This window comes from Hemitrygon akajei, chromosome 10 (assembly GCF_048418815.1).
Source record: "Hemitrygon akajei chromosome 10, sHemAka1.3, whole genome shotgun sequence".
In the NCBI taxonomy this organism is placed as follows: Eukaryota; Metazoa; Chordata; class Chondrichthyes; order Myliobatiformes; family Dasyatidae; genus Hemitrygon; species Hemitrygon akajei.
This window is the reverse complement of record NC_133133.1, coordinates 3,738,205-3,760,322: the sequence shown is the minus strand read 5'-3', so window position 1 is coordinate 3,760,322 and position 22,118 is coordinate 3,738,205. Positions and strand designations below refer to the sequence as shown.

The following is a 22,118-nucleotide window of genomic DNA, read 5'->3' as shown; positions in this document are numbered from 1 at the left end:
GTTTGGCACAGCATTGTGGGCCGAAGGGCCTGTATTGTGCTGTAGGTTTTTTATGTTTCTATGTTATACAGAGTGAACTATGTTGGTGTAGTGTCAGTGAAACATCAGTTTACATGTTACATGCAGTGAACTAGATTGGTACAGTATAGGTGAGACACCTATAACAGTTTACGTTATACACGTGTATAACAGACACGTGTAACAGTTTACACGTTACATACAGTGAACTAGGTTGGTGTAGTGTCAGTGAAACACCAGCTTACACGTCATACAGTGAACTAGGTTGTTACAGTGTCAGTGAAACACCAGTTTACACGTTTTTCTTCGGATCCTAATTACCTTCTGGTAAAGTGTCTGTGCAGATTTTTAGTGAATGTCATGCTGAGAGGAGTAGAGATTCAAAATGCAGGTTTGTCAGTTCAGGAGAAGTTCTTCAGCCCATGATGGTCCAGCTGATCTTTCAGCTATCTACACTGATCTCAAAAGGTCCATATGCCTCTATGCCTATTTCAGCAAATGTCAGAATTCAGATTCAGATTCATTTATTTATCTTATCTACATTTCAAATGGTAGGGTGGAGATATATCTCTACCGAGGAGGTGTAAGATGATTCTGCCCTCCACTAGCCTGCAGGTTACCCTTCAGCAAGGTGTAGCACCAGCTTAGCCCCCCAATCACGTGACGCTATAATAGCATGTGGTAGACGGTCGTATGAGCAGTGGTGCATATCTTAAGTCCCAGTTATGCAACCACTGACACCAGGTAGCCAATCTCTGAAGAGTATTGATAATGGCTGGTGTCATCCACCTTGTAAAGACACTGCCCAGAAGCAGGCAATGGCAAACCACTTCTTCTTCAAAGAACCATCAAGGTCATGGAAGATCATGATAGCCTACATCATACGACATGACACATAATGAAGATGGTGATGATGACATTGAAACACACAGTAAAACACATCATTTACATTGATCAGTAACACATTCATGGATGTGATGGGGGCAGCTCACAAGTGTTGCCATGCTTCCGTCAGCAACATAACATGCCTATAAAACTCAGCAGAACAATGTAGAACACAGTAAAACTGAGCACAACAAGCAAGCAAAATATAAAAGAAAAGCAAATCCCATTCCTCCCTCCTACACATACACGATCTCCAGCCCCAGGGCAGACCATCATTTTAAGCCTCCAGCAGACCCAGACAGGGTGTGGATTCTAATTCTCCCAAATCCCTGCCCCTAAAACTCTAACCTGACCACTAACTCCCTCCTCTGTCCCCAAAACCATCCCTGCCAACTCAGAAAAAATGTAAAAACAACTAAGACTGAGCAGTGGCCTCGCAGCTGGATGCCATCGTGTGTATGTCCATTAACTTCTTATGTCTGTGGGCTTTCATCATTAACCTGAAACATTGCCTTTGTTTCTCTCCCCACAGTTGCTGCTCAACCTGCTGATCATTCCCAGCATCTTGTGTTGAGCATTTAGATTTCTGGTATTGAGTTGCCACTGGAGCCCCTTTTATTCTAAAACGTACTATATTCCTAAAAACAACTCCACCATGGACGGTCTGTGAAAGGTGGAGGGTTGGGCATGGGCTAACTACTCTAGATGGGTTACACCTGGGGACAACTTTTAAGACTGTCCCATGACAGAAGACTCTGGTGAGCTGTTGTCCACAGCCCATGCCCTAGTAAGGGTGATAAACTTAAGTGCAGTACTGTGCAAAAGTTTTAGGCACATGTAGGGTGCCTAAGACTTTACAGCTATACATTCTTCCCATGATCGCATGGGATTCCCCCGTTGCTATGGTTTCCTCCCATATTCCAAAGATATACTGGTAATGGTTAGCAAGTTGTGAGCAATCTATGTTGGGACTGGAAGCATGGCGACTATTATATGTGTGTGTGTGTGTGTGTGTGTGTGGGAAGGGGGCAGGGGGAGGGAAATCATGATTGGGAAAAGGGGAAAGGAGAGGGGAGGGAGCGGGAAGCACCCGAGAGACACTGTAATGATAAATAAACCAATTGCTTGGAATCAACTGACCTTGCCTAGTGTCTCAGAGCAGGGTGTGTCTGCACCCGTTTCACCCCTCCCCCATCCCTGGTACTCCTTCTCTGCCACCTGTCCGATACCCCTCCCATGGCACTCCACCTTCGCCATTCCCAAAATCCTTTGGTCCCACCAGAGTTACAAACTCGCTCTCCAGGCCACATTGACAAATACTGGTGCTTAAGACTTTTGCATAGTACTGTAAGTAAGAATTCCTAAAAAATATGTAAATACAGAACATTCAAATCAATTTTTGCATAACAAGTGATGTTATTCCACTACTGAACACTATCATCCACTTATAGACTTAAAGAGTTAATGGCGCTTTAACTTAAATGTGCAAATGTGTGTCTAGCCCTTGTTTCAGTAGCTCGGTGTCTATGAGGAGGGTCTGATGGCTTTCGGCCTGTACTCACTAGAGTTTAGAAGAATGGGAAGGGCGGATCTCATTGAAACTTATCAAATATTGAAAGGCCTAGGTAGAGTGGGTGTGGAGCGGATGTTTCCTATAGTGGGAGACTGTAAGACCAGGGCGCACAGCTTCAGAATACAAGAGACGTCCATTTAGAACGGAGATGAGGAGAAATGTCTTTAGTCAGAGGGTGGTGAATCTGTGAAATTTATTGCCACAAATGGCTGTGGAGGACAAATCATCAGGTATATTTAAAGCAGAGGTTGATGGGATTCTTGATTAGTCAGGACAGCAAAGGTTACGGAAAGAATGGGGTTGATAGAATAATAAATCAGCCATCACGAAATGGTGGAACATACTCGACGGGCCGAATGGCCTAACTCAGCTCCTGCGTATGGTGACCTTATTATGGTCTTATGGGCGGAGGGTGGGGAAGGACCGGCGAGGTACAGTCTGCCCACAATGTACTTTAAAGTCCTGCATGTTTCAGAGAACTTCGCTGCTGCGCTCGGCCTGCGACCCGCGCACTTGTCCCAAAACTGCGACTGTAAGGTGATCTTGTCAGCTGCTCTGTATACAACTTGGAGCCGTGCGAGCCAAGACGCAGCCTGAAACGGATCCGGTGTCCTTAAAAATAGAAGGCTCGCTCTTCCCCGTGACCCGCCGATTTGCGGGTTCTCTGCGGCGGCTGGATGAACCGAACGCGTGAAATCCTCGGCGGAGAGAGAGCCGCGAAGTGCAAACTCCGGACACCTGGGCTCAGTACCTGGAGTGTGGCGCGCTGACTTCCTTTTGCAAGAGGGCTTGTGTGTTTACCTTGATCAGAGTTTCGAAGGAGCTCGTTAAACACTTAGTTTAGTTCTCAAACCGAATCTCGGCGGTGGATTCTTCCGAAGGTATGTGGTAATGTAAAGAGTTTAGAACGGGTGTACCTCGACAGCACACGAATTCACTTTTACAGTGACCAATTACGGTAGGTTTCTTAAGATTGTCATAGCTGGGGGAGGGAGTGGGGATAAGCTCCCACAACCTATTAAATGTTCCCAATGGCATGCGTATCAAATCAATCTCCTGGCCTTCGCGTGTGGTTTAGCTACTACGCCCGACGGAATCGTTTCTGCGGGAGAAGGGGTAAAGACGGATTACTGAAACTAGTCACTTTGGACAGATGGGACTCGTCAACTGAGGTTGGCAGCTCATCTGGAAGGAAAACTTCGACCTCAACCCTCCGATGCCTTGTGGCTATACCCACTCATGAGGAAGGCGTCGGGAGTAAACCCGGAGGAGCTGGTATCGCTAAGTTCTGGCAACTGCTGCGATGACGCTGGTGCCAGATGATCGGTCTCGGGCGTTTCTTCCACTTCACCAGATGCGCGGAGAGGAGGATCCTAATACGCACTCAACAGTCTGCTCTCCATATCGTACTGTCCTGGCTTGCGTACAGGCTAGTGCATGGACTTCGCTAGACAGCTAGGTCGGAGGGCCTTAGCCATTACGTTTAAGTCAAATGGAAACCTATTCTTTGAGACATTGTTAAGTGTAGTTATGTAGAGTCGCAGAATTCGCCTTGAGTGAAAATGGCAGCTCTCTGCCCAGCGCCGGCTCACTTTCGTTGGCGTGGCCTGAAATTCGATGCCGAGAGCTGGAGAAACTCCCTGACTGATTTTAACGGCGTTTGCTGAGCCCTTCGGCCCACTTTGCGGCAGGTTCAGCGGCCGTACTCCACTCTACCAATGGCTCTTCGACAATCTAATCCCTTTCCTCCACATATGCCTCTCCCGTGCGCCTATTTCTGTGCCTGGCTCTGAGTGTCTGAAACACTTCTATGCTATCTGTGCCTACCACCAATCGGGGGCTGCACGTTCCGGGACCCCACCCGTCTCTGTAAAAAACGTGCCCCACATATCCCCATTAAACGTTACCCTCCCACCTCAAATGCATGACCTCTTCTATGAGACATTTCAACCCTGGGAAAAAGATACCGGCTGCCTTCCCCTTCAATGCCTCACATAAATCTATAAGGCTCTATCAAGTCTTCCCTCAGCCTCGGCCCGAAGAATCGACTGTTTATTCACCTTAATCTACTTAATACATCCTCAAAGAAGTCCAATCGATTACTCAACCATAAATTCCTTTTCGAAACCCATGAAGAACTCATTCAATCCTATTACTTTCTAAGCGTCTTCTGATGATCTGAGAGAAGACTCAGCAGGATGTTGCCTGGATTGGAGGGCGGTAGGAGAATTGGGGGGGGGGTATTCTCACTGGAATGTAGGCGGGGTAGGGGTGACTTTATACAGGCTTATAGATTCAGAATTGGGTATGGTTAAGATTACGCCATACCCAGCGAGGAGGCCACGTCAGGAACACCCGACTCAGAAATATTTACTTTCCACAAACAGGAAGGTCGATCAACAGCTCCACCCACTAATCCAGCCCTACACACTCCCAACCACCACCACTTTATCATTTCCGGTACCCAGGAATGGAAAAGCCTACAGAAAGAGATGGATACAGTCCAGTACGTCACAAGAAAGCCCCCCCCCACCATCTGCAAGTAGCGCTACCACAAAAAAAGCATCCATTATCAACGACCCTCACCATCCAAGCCATGCGCTCTTCTTGATAGTACTACCGTAGAAAGCCTTGGCTCCACACCACCAGATTCAGAAACAGTTATTTCTCGTTAACTATCAGGCTTCAGAACTCACCTCAACGCTGAACTAACTCCACAACCGAAAGACTCACTTTCAAGGATTCCACAACTCATGTGCATAATATTATGTATTTACTTTTAAAATTATTGTTTATATGATTTATCTTCTTCTGCACATTGGTTGTTTGTCAGCCTTAGTTTATGTAGTTTTTCGTAAAATCTCTTGTGTTTCTTTACTGTCCAGTAAATAACTGCAAGAAAATGAATCTCCAGGTAGTATATAGAAAAGTATAGTCACAGAACACCAAGACACGGTAAAAGGCCCTTCAGCCCATCTAGTATGTTTTGTACTATTGATCTGCCTAGTCCCATCGACCATAGCTTCCCATACCTTTTCCATCCATGCACCTACCGCATTTTCTTAAAGGTTGAAATCGAACCTGCATCTATCACTTGCGTTGGCAGCTCATTCCACACTCTCGCCCTCTGAGTGAAGCTCGTTCCACCCTCTCCCCACCCTCTGAGTGAAGCTCGTTCCACACTATCGCCCTCTGAGTGAAGCTCGTTCCACCCTCTCCCCACCCTCTGAGTGAAGCTCGTTCCACACTATCGCCCTCTGAGTGAAGCTCGTTCCACACTCTGGCCCTCTGAGGGCAGCTCGTTCCACACTCTCACCTCCCTCTGAGGGCAGCTCGTTCCACACTCTCACCTCCCTCTGAGTGAAGCTCGTTCCACACTCTCACCATCATCTGAGTGAAGCTCGTTCCACACTCTCCCCATCCTCTGAGTGAAGCTCGTTCCACACTCTCACCATCATCTGAGTGAAGCTCGTTCCACACTCTCACCACCCTCTGAGTGAAGCTCGTTCCACACTCTCACCATCATCTGAGTGAAGCTCGTTCCACACTCTCACCCTCTGAGTGAAGCTCGATGGACACTCTCACCATCCTCTGAGTGAAGCTCGTTCCACACTCTCCCCACCCTCTGAGTGAAGCTCGTTCCACACTCTCCCCACCCTCTGAGTGAAGCTCGTCCCACACTCTCCCCATCATCTGAGTGAAGCTCGTTCCACACTCTCACCACCCTCTGAGGGAAGCTCGTTCCACACTCTCACCCTCTGAGTGAAGCTCGTTCCACACTCTCACCATCCTCTGAGGGAAGCTCGTTCCACACTCTCACCCTCTGAGGGAAGCTCGTTCCACAATCTCACCATCCTCTGAGGGAAGCTCGTTCCACACTCTCACCCTCTGAGTGAAGCTCGTTCCACACTCTCACCATCATCTGAGTGAAGCTCGTTCCACACTCTCCCCATCCTCTGAGTGAAGCTCGTCCCACACTCTCACCTCCCTCTGAGGGAAGTTCGTTCCACACTCTCACCCTCTGAGTGAAGCTCGTTCCACACTCTCCCCACCCTCTGAGTGAAGCTCGTTCCACACTCTCACCATCCTCTGAGTGAAGCTCGTTCCACACTCTCCCCACCCTCTGAGTGAAGCTCGTCCCACACTCTCCCCACCCTCTGTGTGAAGCTCGTCCCACACTCTCCCCACCCTCAGAGTGAAGCTCGTCCCACACTCTCGCCCTCTGAGTGAAGCTCGTTCCACACTCTCACCCTCTGAGTGAAGCTCGTTCCACACTCTCGCCCTCTGAGTGAAGCTCGTCCCACACTCTCGCCCTCTGAGTGAAGCTCGTTCCACACTCTCGCCCTCTGAGTGAAGCTCGTTCCACACTCTCCCCACCCTCAGAGTGAAGCTCGTCCCACACTCTCGCCCTCTGAGTGAAGCTCGTTCCACACTCTCCCCACCCTCTGAGTGAAGCTCGTTCCACACTCTCCCCATCCTCTGAGTGAAGCTCGTTCCACACTCTCCCCACCCTCTGAGTGAAGCTCGTTCCACACTCTCACCACCCTCTGAGTGAAGCTCGTTCCACACTCTCCCCACCCTCTGAGTGAAGCTCGTCCCACACTCTCCCCACCCTCTGTGTGAAGCTCGTCCCACACTCTCACCTCCCTCTGAGGGAAGTTCGTTCCACACTCTCACCCTCTGAGTGAAGCTCGTTCCACACTCTCCCCGCCCTCTGAGGGAAGCTCATCCCACACTCTCCCCACCCTCTGAGTGAAGCTCGTTCCACACTCTCCCCACCCTCTGTGAAGCTCGTTCCACACTCTCCCCGCCCTCTGAGGGAATCTCGTTCCACACTCTCCCCGCCCTCTGAGGTAAGCTCGTTCCACACTCTCACCCTCTGAGGGAAGCTCGTTCCACACTCTCCCCACCCTCTGTGGGAAGCTCGTTCCACACTCTCACCCTCTGAGGGAAGCTCGTTCCACACTCTCCCCACCCTCTGAGGGAATCTCGTTCCACACTCTCACCCTCTGAGGGAAGCTCGTTCCACACTCTCCCCGCCCTCTGAGGGAAGCTCGTTCCACTCTCACCCTCTGAGGGAATCTCGTTCCACACTCTCACCCTCTGAGGGAAGCTCCCCCTCATGTTCCCCTTAAACATTTCACCTTTCTCCCTTAACCCTTAACCCTTGAATTTCGAGTTCTAGACTCACCCAAACTCAGTGGAAAAAGTCTTTTTCTGTAGCTGTATCTTTATCTACTTTATCAATACCCTCATAATTCTGTATACCTCTATTAAACCTCCCCTCATTCTCTCATGCTCCCTAACATATTCAACCTTCCGTGCTCTCGGTATTATTTATGTACTTACTTAAAAATTATTATTTGCAAAATTTGTCTTTTGCACAGTTTGTCAGTCGTTTACATATAGTTTTCATAAATGTTACTGCATTTCTTTATTTTTCTGTGAATCACCGCAACAAAATGAATTTCAAGATTGTATAAGGAGGCAAATACGTACTTTGATAATAAATTTACTTTGACTTGTCAGCCGGCAAGCAAGTGTTAACAGCGCCCCAGAAAGCGGAGGTGAATGGTGTGAATCTGCCCGGGGCATCGTTGACACAGGATATAATGCCCCTGTTTCCTTTACATCCACCTGTTTCGATTCTCTTTATGAGGGGCGCTTATTTCTCAACTCGATAGTTAGCATCTGGAAAAGGCGGCGAGAGACTGGCGCGCTCTTGTTCTGCGAAACCCCGTAGTAGGGTTACGGGCAGAAAGGGCCACGTACTCTACCCCCTTGAACTGGAAGTACACGTGTAAAGTGCTTCCGTAGGTGAACAGGTACAAACCTGCGACCTGGCGTGTTGGAGGTCCAGTTCGCGTCACAGTATGGTGTGCAATTTGTGACTCTAGGGATAAACTTCACTTACCTGAACACTGAATTGACTCTACAACCTATAGATTCACTTTCAAGGACTCTACAACCCACGTTCTAAGCGTTATTTATTTACTTTTGCACATTGATTGTCAGCGTTTGTTTATAAGACCTTAAGCCATAAGAGCAGAATTAGGCGAATCGGCCCATCGAGCCATTCCATCATGGCTGATATATTATCCCTCCCAACTCCATTCTCCGCCTTCTCCCCGTACCATTTGACGCCCTGGCTAATCAAGAACCCGTGAATAGTTCTCATAAACTCTATTGTATTTATTTATTTTTCCTATAAATGTCCGCAAGAAAGTGGAGCTCTGGCGTGTATATGGTGATACAGTATATACGTACTTTGAGAATAAATTTCCTTTAAACTTTATAGCCTGTTCAGGTGGCCGTGAAAGTTGACAGACTGTTATAGGAGTCGGAGTGATCTCTCGGGAAGAAGCCAAACCCGCACCCGGCCCCATTGCTCGGTGCCCGTTGCCCCGTGCTACCAGGTTGCAGGTGAGGGAGACGGTAACCTTTGCCTCGGCTTCGTTACCACATCGACCCCGAAGTTCCCCGTTAAACCCCGCCCCAGCTGCACTGTTGGCAAGTCCGCGTTACACACCAACGTAACAAATTGGGCGTGTCGCTCCATTGCTGTCCCGGGACAAAACAGGTCGGTATTTGGAAGGTTTAACCATCTTGTCCTTCCTTATTGGGGAAGGAGAAGATCACGGGAGTGTGCGGTCTTTACGCTATTACTTTGGGTATCGGGACTGAATTCAGACATTCTCGCCAGGTTAACGCACTTCCTGCGTTAGTGAAAATAAAGTTCAAAGTAGATTTATTATCAAAGTACATATATGTCGCCACATATTAATTTTCCGAAAATGAGGCTTCCAAACACTTTATAATAGATACGATGCCCCTTTGAACTCTTCCTTCCCAATGTAAACTGTGAACATTTCGGACAGCCGCGGACACGGATTTAAAAAATGATGATGCATTTACTCTGAATCTTGTCACCATATACAAACCTGATATTTATTTTCTTGCAGGCGTTCACAGTAGATGCAAAGAAATACAATAAAATTAGTGAAAAACTACAGTTCCTTACCTCAAACAGCATGGCTGATCAACACCAACACCCAATAACCTACTCCTCCACACCCCCAACCACCACTTCATCATTTTCTATCAGTGTCAGCTTGTGTACAGGCGCTCCTGTGGACGTACAATCAGTCAGTGCATGTAAGCTATATTATGTATTTATATTTATCGTGTGTTTTAATTAATATTGTGTTCTTTATCTTATTGTGTTTTTCGTGCTGCATCGGATCCGGAGTAACAATTATTTCATGTGTACTGGAAATGTTGAATCTTGGACAAGCAAAGACTGACAAGCAACCGGTGTGCAAAGAAAGACAAATTGTGCAAATACAAAAGATACATAAATCAGTAAATAAATAATACCGAGAATATGAGTCACAGATTCATAGAAAACCTACTGCACGAAGCAGGCTCTTCGACCCATCCAGCCCTGCTATCTACGTGTCTATCCAACTTCCTTTAAACGTTGAAATCGAAATCTCATCCATCACTTGCGCTGACAGTTCGTTCCACACCCTCCAACCTCTGAGTGAGCAGCTTCCCCTCATGTTCCCCTTAAACTTTTCACCTTTCACCCTTAACCCAGTAGTCTCACCTAACCTCAGTTGAAAAAAAAACTATGCTCGCATGTACTTCATCTCTACCCCTCATAAATCTGTGTATTTCTATAAAATCCCCGCTCACTCTCTAGGGAATAATGTTCTTGAACATGAGTCCGTAGGTTGTGTCCGGTGATCAGTTCAGCGTTCAACGCTAATGCGATGTAAAACGTAAAGACGACGAGAGGGAAAACATATCGTCCCCAGGAAAAGGAGCTCCCGGCCCAAGGACTTGTGACTTTTTCCCCAGGGTGGAAATGGAATACATCGGGGGCATGGAATACTAGGGGGCATCATTTTTAAGTTGATTGTTGGGAAGTATAGTATAGGAGTTGGATGTGGTGGGTGCGTCAAACGCGCTGCCAGGGGTGGTGGTGGAGGCAGATACATTAGAGACATTTAAGAAACTCTTACATATGCACAGAGATGGTAGAAAAAATGAGCGTTATGTGGGAGGGAAGGGTTAGATTGATTTTAGAGTAGGTTAAATGGTCAGCACTATACTGTGGGCCGAAGAGCCTGTACTGTGCTGTATTCTATGTCTGAATGATGAATACCCCAACAGCGATAGAAAACTACGCGGTGGCATCTGTCGATAGGCAAGCGGAGATCTCTGTCTCTGACACACACACGGGCTGCTGCCTCCAGTGCTTCGGACTGCGCTTCCTCTCCTCTCCGGGTACCAGTCTCTCTGATCTCCGGGTCTCACAGTTCACTCTCTCCTCCCGTGCGTTGCGTCCCCTATACCCCAGCGGCTCCCCGGAGGGAGAGCGGGGCAGCCTCGGCGCCCGTGCTAGGAGCCAGAGAGTGCGGCGAGTGATGTGAGGAGCGCCCCGTTTCTCAGCATCAGCAGCCGGGCAGACAAAGAGCGGAAATAAGGTGAGGGGAGGGAGGGTGAAAACATGGCGCGGTGGGGGGGGGGGGGCGAGTGGAGACGTAAATGTGCATCTCGTGAGTGGCTGAGGGAGGGAGAGCAGGCGGGAGCGAGCGGGCGGGAGCGCGCTCTGTGGGTGTCAGAGGGGGTGGGGGAGCGGCCCGGGATTTAGCTGGCGTGTGTGTATGTGATTCAGTACACGGTATCCGTTCTCGCCTCGTACAGGTCCAGCTGGCAAAGCAGGACAGCCAAGGCGCTCTCCCTCGGCACCCCCGCCCCCCTCCTCCTCCACGCACACCCACCCCGGACGAGTCTTCCTGTCAGCCGGCAGCCCGTCGAGAAAGCCACGCGTCCAAACTGGGATCTATGAGCGGGAAAGTGACCAAACCAAAGGAAGAGAAGGATGCCGCCAAAGGTAAGACTGTGTCTCCCCCTCTCTCTTCTCCCCGCGGGAGCTCGGGGCTGTTTGCTGTTCGCGGGTGGGGGTCAGGCCCCCGGGAGCCGGGCGGGTTCATCCAGCGCCAGCCGCCGTGTTTGCAAGCGGAATGTTCCTAATTCTGCCACCAGCTTGTCGGTGGGGGAGAGAGGGGGAACGTGCAACACCTCTCCCCCCCCCCCACCTTTTCCTCTCTCCCCCTTCATGGGAAGAGGCTTTGAGACGGGGTGGTGGCAGTAGGCGAGGGGGCGGGTTAAAGGCGCCCCGCGTCTCGTAGTGTCGACCTACTCCAGACTATGGCACCGGGACTGAAGGCAAGACCTCCAACCCCTGCTCTCTCCTGCCGTTTGTTTACAGACTATATATGTAGGGTTTGGGTTACGGGACAGGACGGCTCTCGATGACACTGTTCTCCCGCACCGCCGGAGGGATCCATCCTACGCCCAATGTCTGGGTCGACTCCGGGGTCCCCGGCCAGAAGGGCGCGTTGAGCTGGGCTGCGGCAATCGTCCAGCGCCGGGTCCCTGTTACGCCCGCCCGGTACCGGGTCGCACGGGTTTCACGCTGGAGTTTCGGGGTGGGTTTGGACGGGAGACGTTCGCCTCTCCTCTCCGCATTTACGAAGCGTGTGTTCGGTGTAAAAGTGAAAACGGAGTTTTCCCCGGTGATTTCCCCATCGTTAACAAGCAGCCTCGCTCTGCCCCAGCCCACACGGCCGGGCAGGTTTGGACAGTCACTAATACAAAGCCCCCTGTGGTCAAAGGCTGTCGCGGGGTAAACTGTTACACAGAGTTATAGAGTAAACTTTGGCGGAGATCGATGACAATCACACTAAGACGGTGGGGGTAACGAGCTGTTGACAGCCACGTGGAGAGAGAGGAATTACTTCTATAGCTCTGGATCCTTCCTAATCCGGAGTAGGCTCCATTTCAAATCCCCGAATCGGACCACACGCTGCGTTGTCTTGTTAGGGGCAGCTGGTTTTCGGGGGGTTCCAGCCGCTGGTGATAACTTGCAGCCTCGGTCGCAGCATCTATCCTGAGAATCAGCTGTTGTCTGCGTTTTGGGCTGACGGAGGCTTCTTGTTTGCTTACATACATTGAACTTTGCAGAATATCAGTATTTATGCGAACGGTTTTATGACCAGCGCACCACGGACGCCTGATCTAGTGATAAGTGAGATAAATCGCGTGTATCGGCTGCTGCTATTCATAGTAACAGTTTCCCTGATGGCTCTGACAACTCACCATAAATATACACCTTATTCCTGGGACTTTTGCGGCAACCATCGCCTTTCCACTTGCAGCAGAGACGGCAACCTATTTATAGAAAGATTAAATAAGGCCTCTCACTCGATAATATTTAAGACTGTTTGATACGGATCACGTTATCGCTCTATCACTCTCTTCCTTTGTCTGCCTCCATCCCAGCTCGCCCGTCTCTCTGTTTCCAGCTTCGCCGCATGTTCTTTCCCACCCTCCCTCCCCCCTTTCACCCCATTCATTCTCTCTTCCCCCGCACCTCTCTCTGTCCCCTACCCCTCCTGCACCCCTCTCAGACACTCTCCCGCTGCACTTCCTCTCTCTCTCTCTCTCTCTCTGGCTGCCTCCCTGTCTGTCTCTCTCTGTGATTGCCTCGCTCTCTCTCTCTCTCTGAATGCCTCCCTGTCTGTCAGTCTCTCTCTGTGATTGCCTCCCTGTCTGTCTCTCACTCCCTCTCTCTCTCTCTCTCTCTCTCTCTCTCTCTCTCTCTCTCTCTCTCTCTCTCTCTCTCTCTCTCTCTCTCTCTCTCTCTCTCTCTCTCTCTCTGACTGCCTCCCTGTCTGTCTGTCTCTCTCTGTGATTGCCTCCCTGTCTGTCTCTCACTCCCATTCTCTGTCTGTCTGTCTCTCTCTGTGATTGCCTCCCTGTCTGTCTCTCACTCCCATTCTCTGTCTGTCTGTCTGTCTGTCTCTCCCTTTGCTGCTGCCTGTAGTGGTAACGTGGACAGATGAAGTTATGCATCAGAGTCTCAGCCTGCCAGCCTTGCGGGCAGTGCGAGTGGATGGCATTAGGCTTTGTCCTCCCTCCTCAATGGACAACACCGTTGAACTCCAGAGAGCCGTTAACTCACACCTGGGAACATTTTCTCTGGCTGTTGCTGATACTGAGAGAGATTTCTGGGAGAGGACCCTGATTCAGGGAGAGGCCGGGATGTGGGGTTGAGGAGGGGAAAAAAGGATCAACCATAATTGGCTGGTGGAGCAGGTTTGATGGGCCAAATGGCCTAATTCTACTCTAATGTCTTCTGGTTGTATGGTCTCATGACTCCTTCCTGAGGTCTGGAATGCAGTCCCCTTTGAGTCTTGAACCTTCCGACTAGTGTGAAGTCTTCTGCTAACTGCTCTTCTATTTCTGGTGGTCCAGACAGGATTCTGGGCAAGGCAGCAAACTGGAGACCATATTGGCTTAATGGTGAGAGTTATGAGTTGGTAGAGGAAAATGGCTTTTCACATTGGGGCCTGACACCAGTGGTGTGCTGTAGGGACTGGTGATGCCAGTGGTGTGCAGTAAGGACCAGTGACACCAGTGGTGTGCTATAAGGACTGGTGACGCCAGTGGTGTGCTGTAGGGACTGGTGACACCAGTGGTGTGCAGTAAGGACCAGTGACACCAGTGGTGTGCTGTAAGGACTGGTGACGCCAGTGGTGTGCAGTAAGGACTGGTGATGCCAGTGGTGTGCAGTAAGGACTGGTGATGCCAGTGGTGTGCAGTAAGGACCAGTGACACCAGTGGTGTGCTGTAAGGACTGGTGATGCCAGTGGTGTGCAGTAAGGACTGGTGATGCCAGTGGTGTGCGTAGGGACTGGTGATGCCAGTGGTGTGCGTAGGGACTGGTGACGCCAGTGGTGTGCAGTAAGGACTGGTGACACCAGTGGTGTGCAGTAAGGACTGGTGATGCCAGTGGTGTGCTGTAGGGACTGGTGACACCAGTGGTGTGCAGTAAGGACTGGTGATGCCAGTGGTGTGCTGTAGGGACTGGTGACACCAGTGGTGTGCAGTAAGGACTGGTGACACCAGTGGTGTGCAGTAAGGACTGGTGATGCCAGTGGTGTGCTGTAGGGACTGGTGACACCAGTGGTGTGCAGTAAGGACTGGTGATGCCAGTGATGTGCTGTAGGGACTGGTGACACCAGTGGTGTGCAGTAAGGACTGGTGACGCCAGTGGTGTGCGTAGGGACCGGTGATGCCAGTGGTGTGCTGTAAGGACTGGTGACGCCAGTGGTGTGCAGTAAGGACTGGTGATGCCAGTGGTGTGCGTAGGGACCGGTGATGCCAGTGGTGTGCTGTAAGGACTGGTGACGCCAGTGGTGTGCAGTAAGGACTGGTGACGCCAGTGGTGTGCGTAGGGACTGGTGATGCCAGTGGTGTGCGTAGGGACTGGTGACGCCAGTGGTGTGCAGTAAGGACTGGTGACACCAGTGGTGTGCAGTAAGGACTGGTGATGCCAGTGGTGTGCTGTAGGGACTGGTGACACCAGTGGTGTGCAGTAAGGACTGGTGATGCCAGTGGTGTGCTGTAGGGACTGGTGACACCAGTGGTGTGCAGTAAGGACTGGTGACACCAGTGGTGTGCAGTAAGGACTGGTGATGCCAGTGGTGTGCTGTAGGGACTGGTGACACCAGTGGTGTGCAGTAAGGACTGGTGATGCCAGTGATGTGCTGTAGGGACTGGTGACACCAGTGGTGTGCAGTAAGGACTGGTGACGCCAGTGGTGTGCGTAGGGACCGGTGATGCCAGTGGTGTGCTGTAAGGACTGGTGACGCCAGTGGTGTGCAGTAAGGACTGGTGATGCCAGTGGTGTGCGTAGGGACCGGTGATGCCAGTGGTGTGCTGTAAGGACTGGTGACGCCAGTGGTGTGCAGTAAGGACTGGTGACGCCAGTGGTGTGCGTAGGGACCGGTGATGCCAGTGGTGTGCTGTAGGGACTGGTGATGCCAGTGGTGTGCAGTAAGGACTGGTGATGCCAGTGGTGTGCAGTAGGGACTGGTTACGCCAGTGGTGTGCAGTAGGGACTGGTTGCGCCAGTGGTGTGCGTAGGGACTGGTGGCGCCAGTGGTGTGCGTAGGGACTGGTGACGCCAGTGGTGTGCGTAGGGACCGGTGATGCCAGTGGTATGGAGTAGGGACCGGTGACGCCAGTGGTGTGCAGTAGGGACCGGTGACGCCAGTGGTGTGCAGTAGGGACTGGTGATGCCAGTGGTGTGCAGTAGGGACCGGTGACGCCAGTGGTGTGCGTAGGGACCGGTGACGCCAGTGGTGTGCAGTAGGGACTGGTGACGCCAGTGGTGTGGAGTAGGGACCGGTGACGCCAGTGGTGTGGAGTAGGGACTGGTGACGTCAGTGGTGTGCAGTAAGGACTGGTGACACCAGTGGTGTGCATTAGGCACTGGTGATGCCAGTGGTGTGCTGTAGGGACTGGTGACACCAGTGGTCTGCTGTAGGGACCGGTGACGCCAGTGGTGTGCAGTAAGGACCGGTGACACCAGTGGTGTGCTGTAGGGACCAGTGACACCAGTGGTGTGCAGTAAGGACTGGTGATGCCAGTGGTGTGCTGTAGGGACTGGTGACGCCAGTGGTGTGCTGTAGGGACTGGTGACGCCAGTGGTGTGCGTAGGGACTGGTGACGCCAGTGGTGTGCTGTAGGGACTGGTGATGCCAGTGGTGTGCTGTAGGGACTGGTGACGCCAGTGGTGTGCGTAGGGACTGGTGATGCCAGTGGTGTGCAGTAAGGACTGGTGACGCCAGTGGTGTGCTTAGGGACTGGTGACGCCAGTGGTGTGCAGTAGGGACTGGTGACGCCAGTGGTGTGCAGTAGGGACTGGTGATGCCAGTGGTGTGCAGTAGGGACCAGTAATGGACTGTTCATTGCTTACTTATTTATTATTGAGATACAGCATGCAGTCAGCCCTCCGGCCCTTTGGGGCGCACTGCCCAGCAATTCCCTGATATAATCCTACCCTAATCATAGGACAATTTACAATAACCAATTAACCTAGTACATCTTCGGATTGACGGAGGAAACACATGCAGTCACGGGACGAAAGGGCAGCACTGGGAATTGAACCCCGGTTACTGGTACGGTAAAGCGCTGTGCTAACTTCTGCATTACTGTGCCACCCTGCCATGTATGCTGATCATTTGGATGACAGTGTAAGTGGCCCGGTTTGTAAGTTTGTGGGTGATACCAGAATTGGTGGCAAAGTGTAGAAAGTTGTCTAAGGTTATACTGTAATAGAATCTAGATTAGCTGGGAAAGGGGGTGACGGAATGGCTATAGGTGTTTAACCAAAACAGGCCAGAATATACATAATGAATGACAGGGCCCTGAGGAGAATAGCAAGACCTTGGCTAGAAGAACACTACAGCACAGAAACAAACCCTTCGGCCCATTTAGTCTGTGCCAAACCATTAATCTGCCTACTCCCTTCAACCTGCACCAGGACCATAGCCCTCCCTACCCCTCCCATCCGTGTTTCTCTTTTCCCAGCATTGTAACATCTAGTCCCAGAGGGCAGACATTTAAGATGAGAGGGTTTAATTTCAGTGGAGATGTGAGAAGCAAATTTTTAACCACAGAGAACGATGGACGCCTGGAATGAGCTGCCTGGGGTGGTGGTAGAGGCAGATACATTAGATACTTTTAGACAGGGACATGATTGTGAGGAAAATGGAAGGATATGGAGATTGTATAAACAGAGGGGATTAGTTTAGTTGGCCATTTGATTACTTACGTAGTTGTTTTGGCACAACATTGTGGGCCAAGGGGCCTTTTCCTGTGCTGTATTGTTTGATGTTACAAAGAAAGGTAGAGTAAGTTATTCCCTAGAACATAGAAGATTGTGGGGAGATTTGATATGTTACACAAAATTATGAGGGGGTTAGGGAGAGGGTAAATACAATCAAGTTTATCCACTGAGGTTGAGTGAGATGAGAACTGGAGATGATAGGTTAAGGGTGAAATGTGAAATATTTAAGAGGAACCTGAGGAGATCTTCTTCACTCAGAACAGGGGTTCCCAGCCTGGGGTCCAAGGACCCCTTTGTTAATGGTAAGGGTCCACGGCATAAAAAATGGTTGCAACCTCTGAGAGGGTGATGAGAGTGTGGAACGAGCTGCCAATGGACGTGGGTTCAACTTCAACCTTTAAGAGAAGTTCGGATAAGTGCATTGATGGGAGGAGTATGGATGGCTATGGTACGGGTGCAGGCCGATGGTACTATTAAGAATAACATTTCGGCACAGGGGCTATAACTCAACTTCTTCCCTAAGTATTAAGTCTGTCTGTGCCCCTGAAATACTTTGAGATAATTTCCTGCCCTACAATTTCAAGTTCAAGTTTATTGTCATTCAACCGTACACATGTAAACTGCCAAATGAAACAACATTCCTCAGAGACCAAATTGCAAGACACCGTACATATATCACAGACAGCACATAAATAATATTAACAGAATAATATTAACAGATTTTAAAAAGTATTTTGTGGATGTCATAAAGTGCATACTGTATATGACATATAGATAAATATACAACAGTATAGTGCTACTGGTGTGGTCATAAATAATGTGTACTAGATCAAAGCAGAATGTCTCCCAGCCTTGGGGAAGTAGTTTTCAGTAAATAAAATCTTATGATTAAACAAGTGAAATGGATGTGGTAATAATCTGTAACAGTGAAGGGTTTAATACTCCAATCTAAAATATTTCAGTTCTTAAAGCCAGTTCATTTTCATTTGGTTTAAACATTGAAGCTGTGCAGTTATCGAATCACACAACATTCTGCATCTGCTGGCTCTTTCCAATATCTATTCAATTAGTGAAATCCCCCAGAGCCCAGTACATTTCCTAACTCCAGCACATGTCCAATTCTCTTTGCAAGGCCCACATTGATTCTACATCTCCAGGCCTACAGCTACTAGCTTCAGATTCAGTCACTCTCATTCTATATAAACTTTTTTCCTCCTATCCAGCCAGAGTCATAGAGCACTACAGCACACAAGCAGGCCATTTGGCCCATCTCTCCCATGCTGAAATGTTAATCTGTCTAGTCCCATCCACCTGCACATGGACCTTGGCCCTTCATATCTTCCCCATCTAAATACTTATCCAAATTTCTCCAAAATATTGCAATTGAACACACATCTAGCACTTCCTCTGGCAGCTCATTCCACACCTCACCACTTTCTGAGTGAAGAAGTTCCCCTTAAGTATGTCACCTTTCACACTTAATTCATGACATCTAGTTCTGATCTCACTCAACCTCAGTGGAAAAAGCCTGTGTGCATTTACCCAAACTATACCCCTCATAATTTTGTATTCCTTCTATCAGATCTCCCCTCGTTCTTCCCTGCTCGAGGAAAAGAAATCTTAAACTCTTCAGTCTTTCCCCATAACTCTGGTCCGCAATTCCTGTCAACATCCTTATCAACTTTTTCTATTCTCTTTCAACCTCATTAACATCTTTCCTGTAGGTGGGTGACCGGAACTGCACAATCGGGTTTCAACAATGTCTTACACAATTTCAACAAAACATCCCAAATCCTATACTCAGTTCTTTGACTTATGAAGGCAATGTGCCGGAAGTTCTCTTTATGGTCCTATCTATCTGTGACACCACTCGTTCATATGTTTTCTAACCTTTTAACTAATAACAGACTTGTTACTTAATCTGTGACCTGATCAGTATTTTATACAGGTATAACACCATGGTTAAAATTCTACTGTTAATGTTGTAGGGTAGTTCATTTCATGGTTTTCTGTAGAAACAGTGTGTTCTGCTGGTAGTTTCTGGGTTACTGTTAAAGATGAGAGGTTGTGATGTTCAGCTTGGAAATGTTGGGCCAGCCAATAAAGGATGGTGGAATTGGGAGAAGATTCTAGAGAAAGCTGGCAGAGAGGTTTTGTGACAGACATTGGGGTGGGTCGAGGTCTTTTTGGTGGGAGATGGAGAGAGAAAAAGATTGAGAGAACCCGCCGTAGGATTTGATCCAACTGGAATGCACGATGGAGTCCAAGATGGGAAGTTTCTCTGGTGATCGGGGAATAGGAGTTGGCACCGTGAGGAAAAGGACACAGTCAGCTGTTGGTAGAGCTGAGCTCCAACCTTCTGCACATTTGACTATTTTAATTATAAAGGGCCCTTTCCTTTGCTTTTCTTTCTTGTTAACTGTTTGATTACGTGCCATTCATAAATACATCTTCTTTATAATTGTATGCAGTGTACAATCTGTTATTTCCTGCTGATGGATAACTGCAAGTGGGCAGTATTTATAGAGTATTTGCTCAGATCGGGGTGCGGGTGGTTGAAACGTCCCAGCTTCCCAGTCTGATGGGACATACCAACCCTAGATGTACAGAGTTTGAGGAAGGTGGTTTTCTCACCACTGAGTCCAGTGGTTTGTTGGTGAGGGTTAACGAGTTGTGTTTTCAGAGGTGCCCAGTAAAAGGGAATTTCACAGGTTTTTCCCTTCAGTATTCTGCTCATTTTATGAATCTTTAGGTCGCATTACTTACTGACAATTCCCTCAGCATGCTATTGATGTTCTTTTCAGTTTTGAAGGGATCACTCACATCCCTCATACTCCACATCTCTGACAGACATTTAATGAAATGCATTTACCGGTATGTAGATTGGACAGAGGTACTGGAAATGCCAGATGCTGGAAATAAATAAAAACACAAAATGCTGGCAGAACTCAGCAGGCCAGACAGCATTTATGGGAGGAGGTAGTGATGACGTTTTGGGCCGAAATGTCGTCACTACCTCCTCCCATAGATGCTGTCTGGCCTGCTGAGTTCTGCCAGCATTTTGTGTTTTTAGAGGTACTTCTAGATTGGAATTGCTTTGTTATTGTCATATGTACCAATAAACTTGGTACAAATTTGCCTTGGATACTGTTTATAGAGATAAGATCATTACACAGTGCATTGAGCTAGAATAAGGTCAGCTGAACACTACAGAATAAAGTGTAGAAGCTGCTGAAAGAGTGCAGTGCAGGTAAACAAATAAAGTACAGGATCATAACAAGATGAGTTGTGAAGCCAAGTGTCCATCTTGTCATAAAAGAGGTCTGATAACAGTGGGATAGAAGCTGTCCTTGAGCCTTGAGGTACATGTTTTCAGTCCCCATTGAGCAGAGGCTCATTCCCGTGAAGTGCTGAGCTGTGTTCACAACTCTACAGTTTCTTGTGGTCTCGAGCGGAGTAGTTGTTGTATCAAGCTGTAATGCATCCAGACAGAATGCTTTTTTATGGTCCATCAATTAAAACTGATACGTCCTCGAGCATCCTGTGGAAGTAGTCATAGAAAACTACAGCACAGAAACAAACCCTTCAGCCCATCTAGACCATGCTGAACCATTTAAGCTGTCTAGTCCCATCGACCTGCACCCGGACCATAGGCCTCCATACCCCTACCATCTATGTACCTATCCAAACTTCTCTTCACCATTGAAGTTGAGCTTGCATCCACCACTTACACTGGCAGTGCATTCCACACTCTCACCATCCACTGAGTGAAGAGGTTCCCTTAAACATTTCACCGTCCATCGTAGACCCTCGTTGTAGTCTCACCCAACCTCCGTGGAAAAATTTGCATTGGTAAGCTTTCTTGGCTGTGCTGTCAACGTGGTTAGACCAGGAATGGTGATGTTTGGACCAAGGAAATTGAGGCTCTCGATCAGCTCAAATTTCAACACCATTCATGTAGACAGGAACATTTCACCACCCCTCCCCAAAGTCAATGATCAGCTCCTTTGTTTTGCTCAGAATGAGATTCCTGCAACCATTATGCTAAACCTCCAGTTAAGCCTCATTATGTTGAGGCTTTGAAAATGGTACAGAAGGGGTTTACCAGGATACTGTCTGGATCAGAGGGCATGTGCTATAACAAGAGTTTGGACAAACTTGAGCTGTATTCTCTGGAGCTGCAGAGGCTGAGGGGAGATCTGTTGGAGGTTTATAAGATTATGAAAGGTACAGATAGAGTAGACAGTATCTTTTCCCCAGGGGCATGGATTTAAGGTGAGATGGGGTAAATTCAAAGGAGATGTGCGGGGGGAGGCAAGCTCTTTTATGCAGAGTTGTGGGTAGCTGATACGCACTGCCTGGGGTGCTGGTAGAGGCAAATACATTAGGGACTTCCTAATAAGTGTTTATATAGACACATGAATATGAGGAAAATGGAAGGATAAGGATATTGAGTAGGCAGAAGAGATGAGTTTAGGTAGTCATTTGATTACTAATTTAATTGGTTCCCTACAACATTGTGGCTGAAGGAACTGTTCCTCCTTGTCTATATATTAAGCTGTCAGTGTTTCCAAATCAAAACGTTGAATTTGTTTCTTTTCCAGCACATGCTGCCTGACCTGCTGTGTATTTCCTGCCATCTTGTTCATTTTTCACTTCCTAGTGTTTGTTTTAACTTTCCCTGCATGAGTTCATGTGGCAAGGCTTGCATTAATCTCATTGAGACCTATTGAATATTGAAAGGCCGAGATAGACTGGATGTGGAGAGGATGTTTCTTATAGTGGGGAGGTCCAGGACCAGAGAGCACAGATTCAGATGAGAGAAATGTCCATTTAAAACAGGGATAAGGAAGTATTTCTTTGGACAGAGGCTGGTGAATCTGTGGAATTCATTGCCACAGATGCCTGTGGATGTCAGGTCATTTAGAATTT

At 48.8% G+C, this 22,118-nt stretch overlaps 1 protein-coding gene across 3 annotated transcripts in view; it reads left to right on the top strand.

The window, feature by feature from the left end:
- Positions 1-3,200: 3,200 nt before the first annotated feature.
- Positions 3,201-22,118, top strand: part of fgf13a (fibroblast growth factor 13a) — a 489,639-nt gene continuing 470,721 nt past the window's right edge. For 2 of the 3 annotated variants that reach the window (XM_073057755.1, XM_073057751.1), the window contains exons 1-2: positions 3,201-3,357; positions 11,189-11,378. In XM_073057755.1, coding sequence (XP_072913856.1) covers positions 11,330-11,378 — 49 coding nt within the window. In that variant the 5' untranslated portion in view covers positions 3,201-3,357; positions 11,189-11,329. Of the gene's footprint in view, positions 3,358-10,680; positions 10,969-11,188; positions 11,379-22,118 lie in introns of those variants that run through there. The other variant, XM_073057753.1, reaches the window with a different exon arrangement.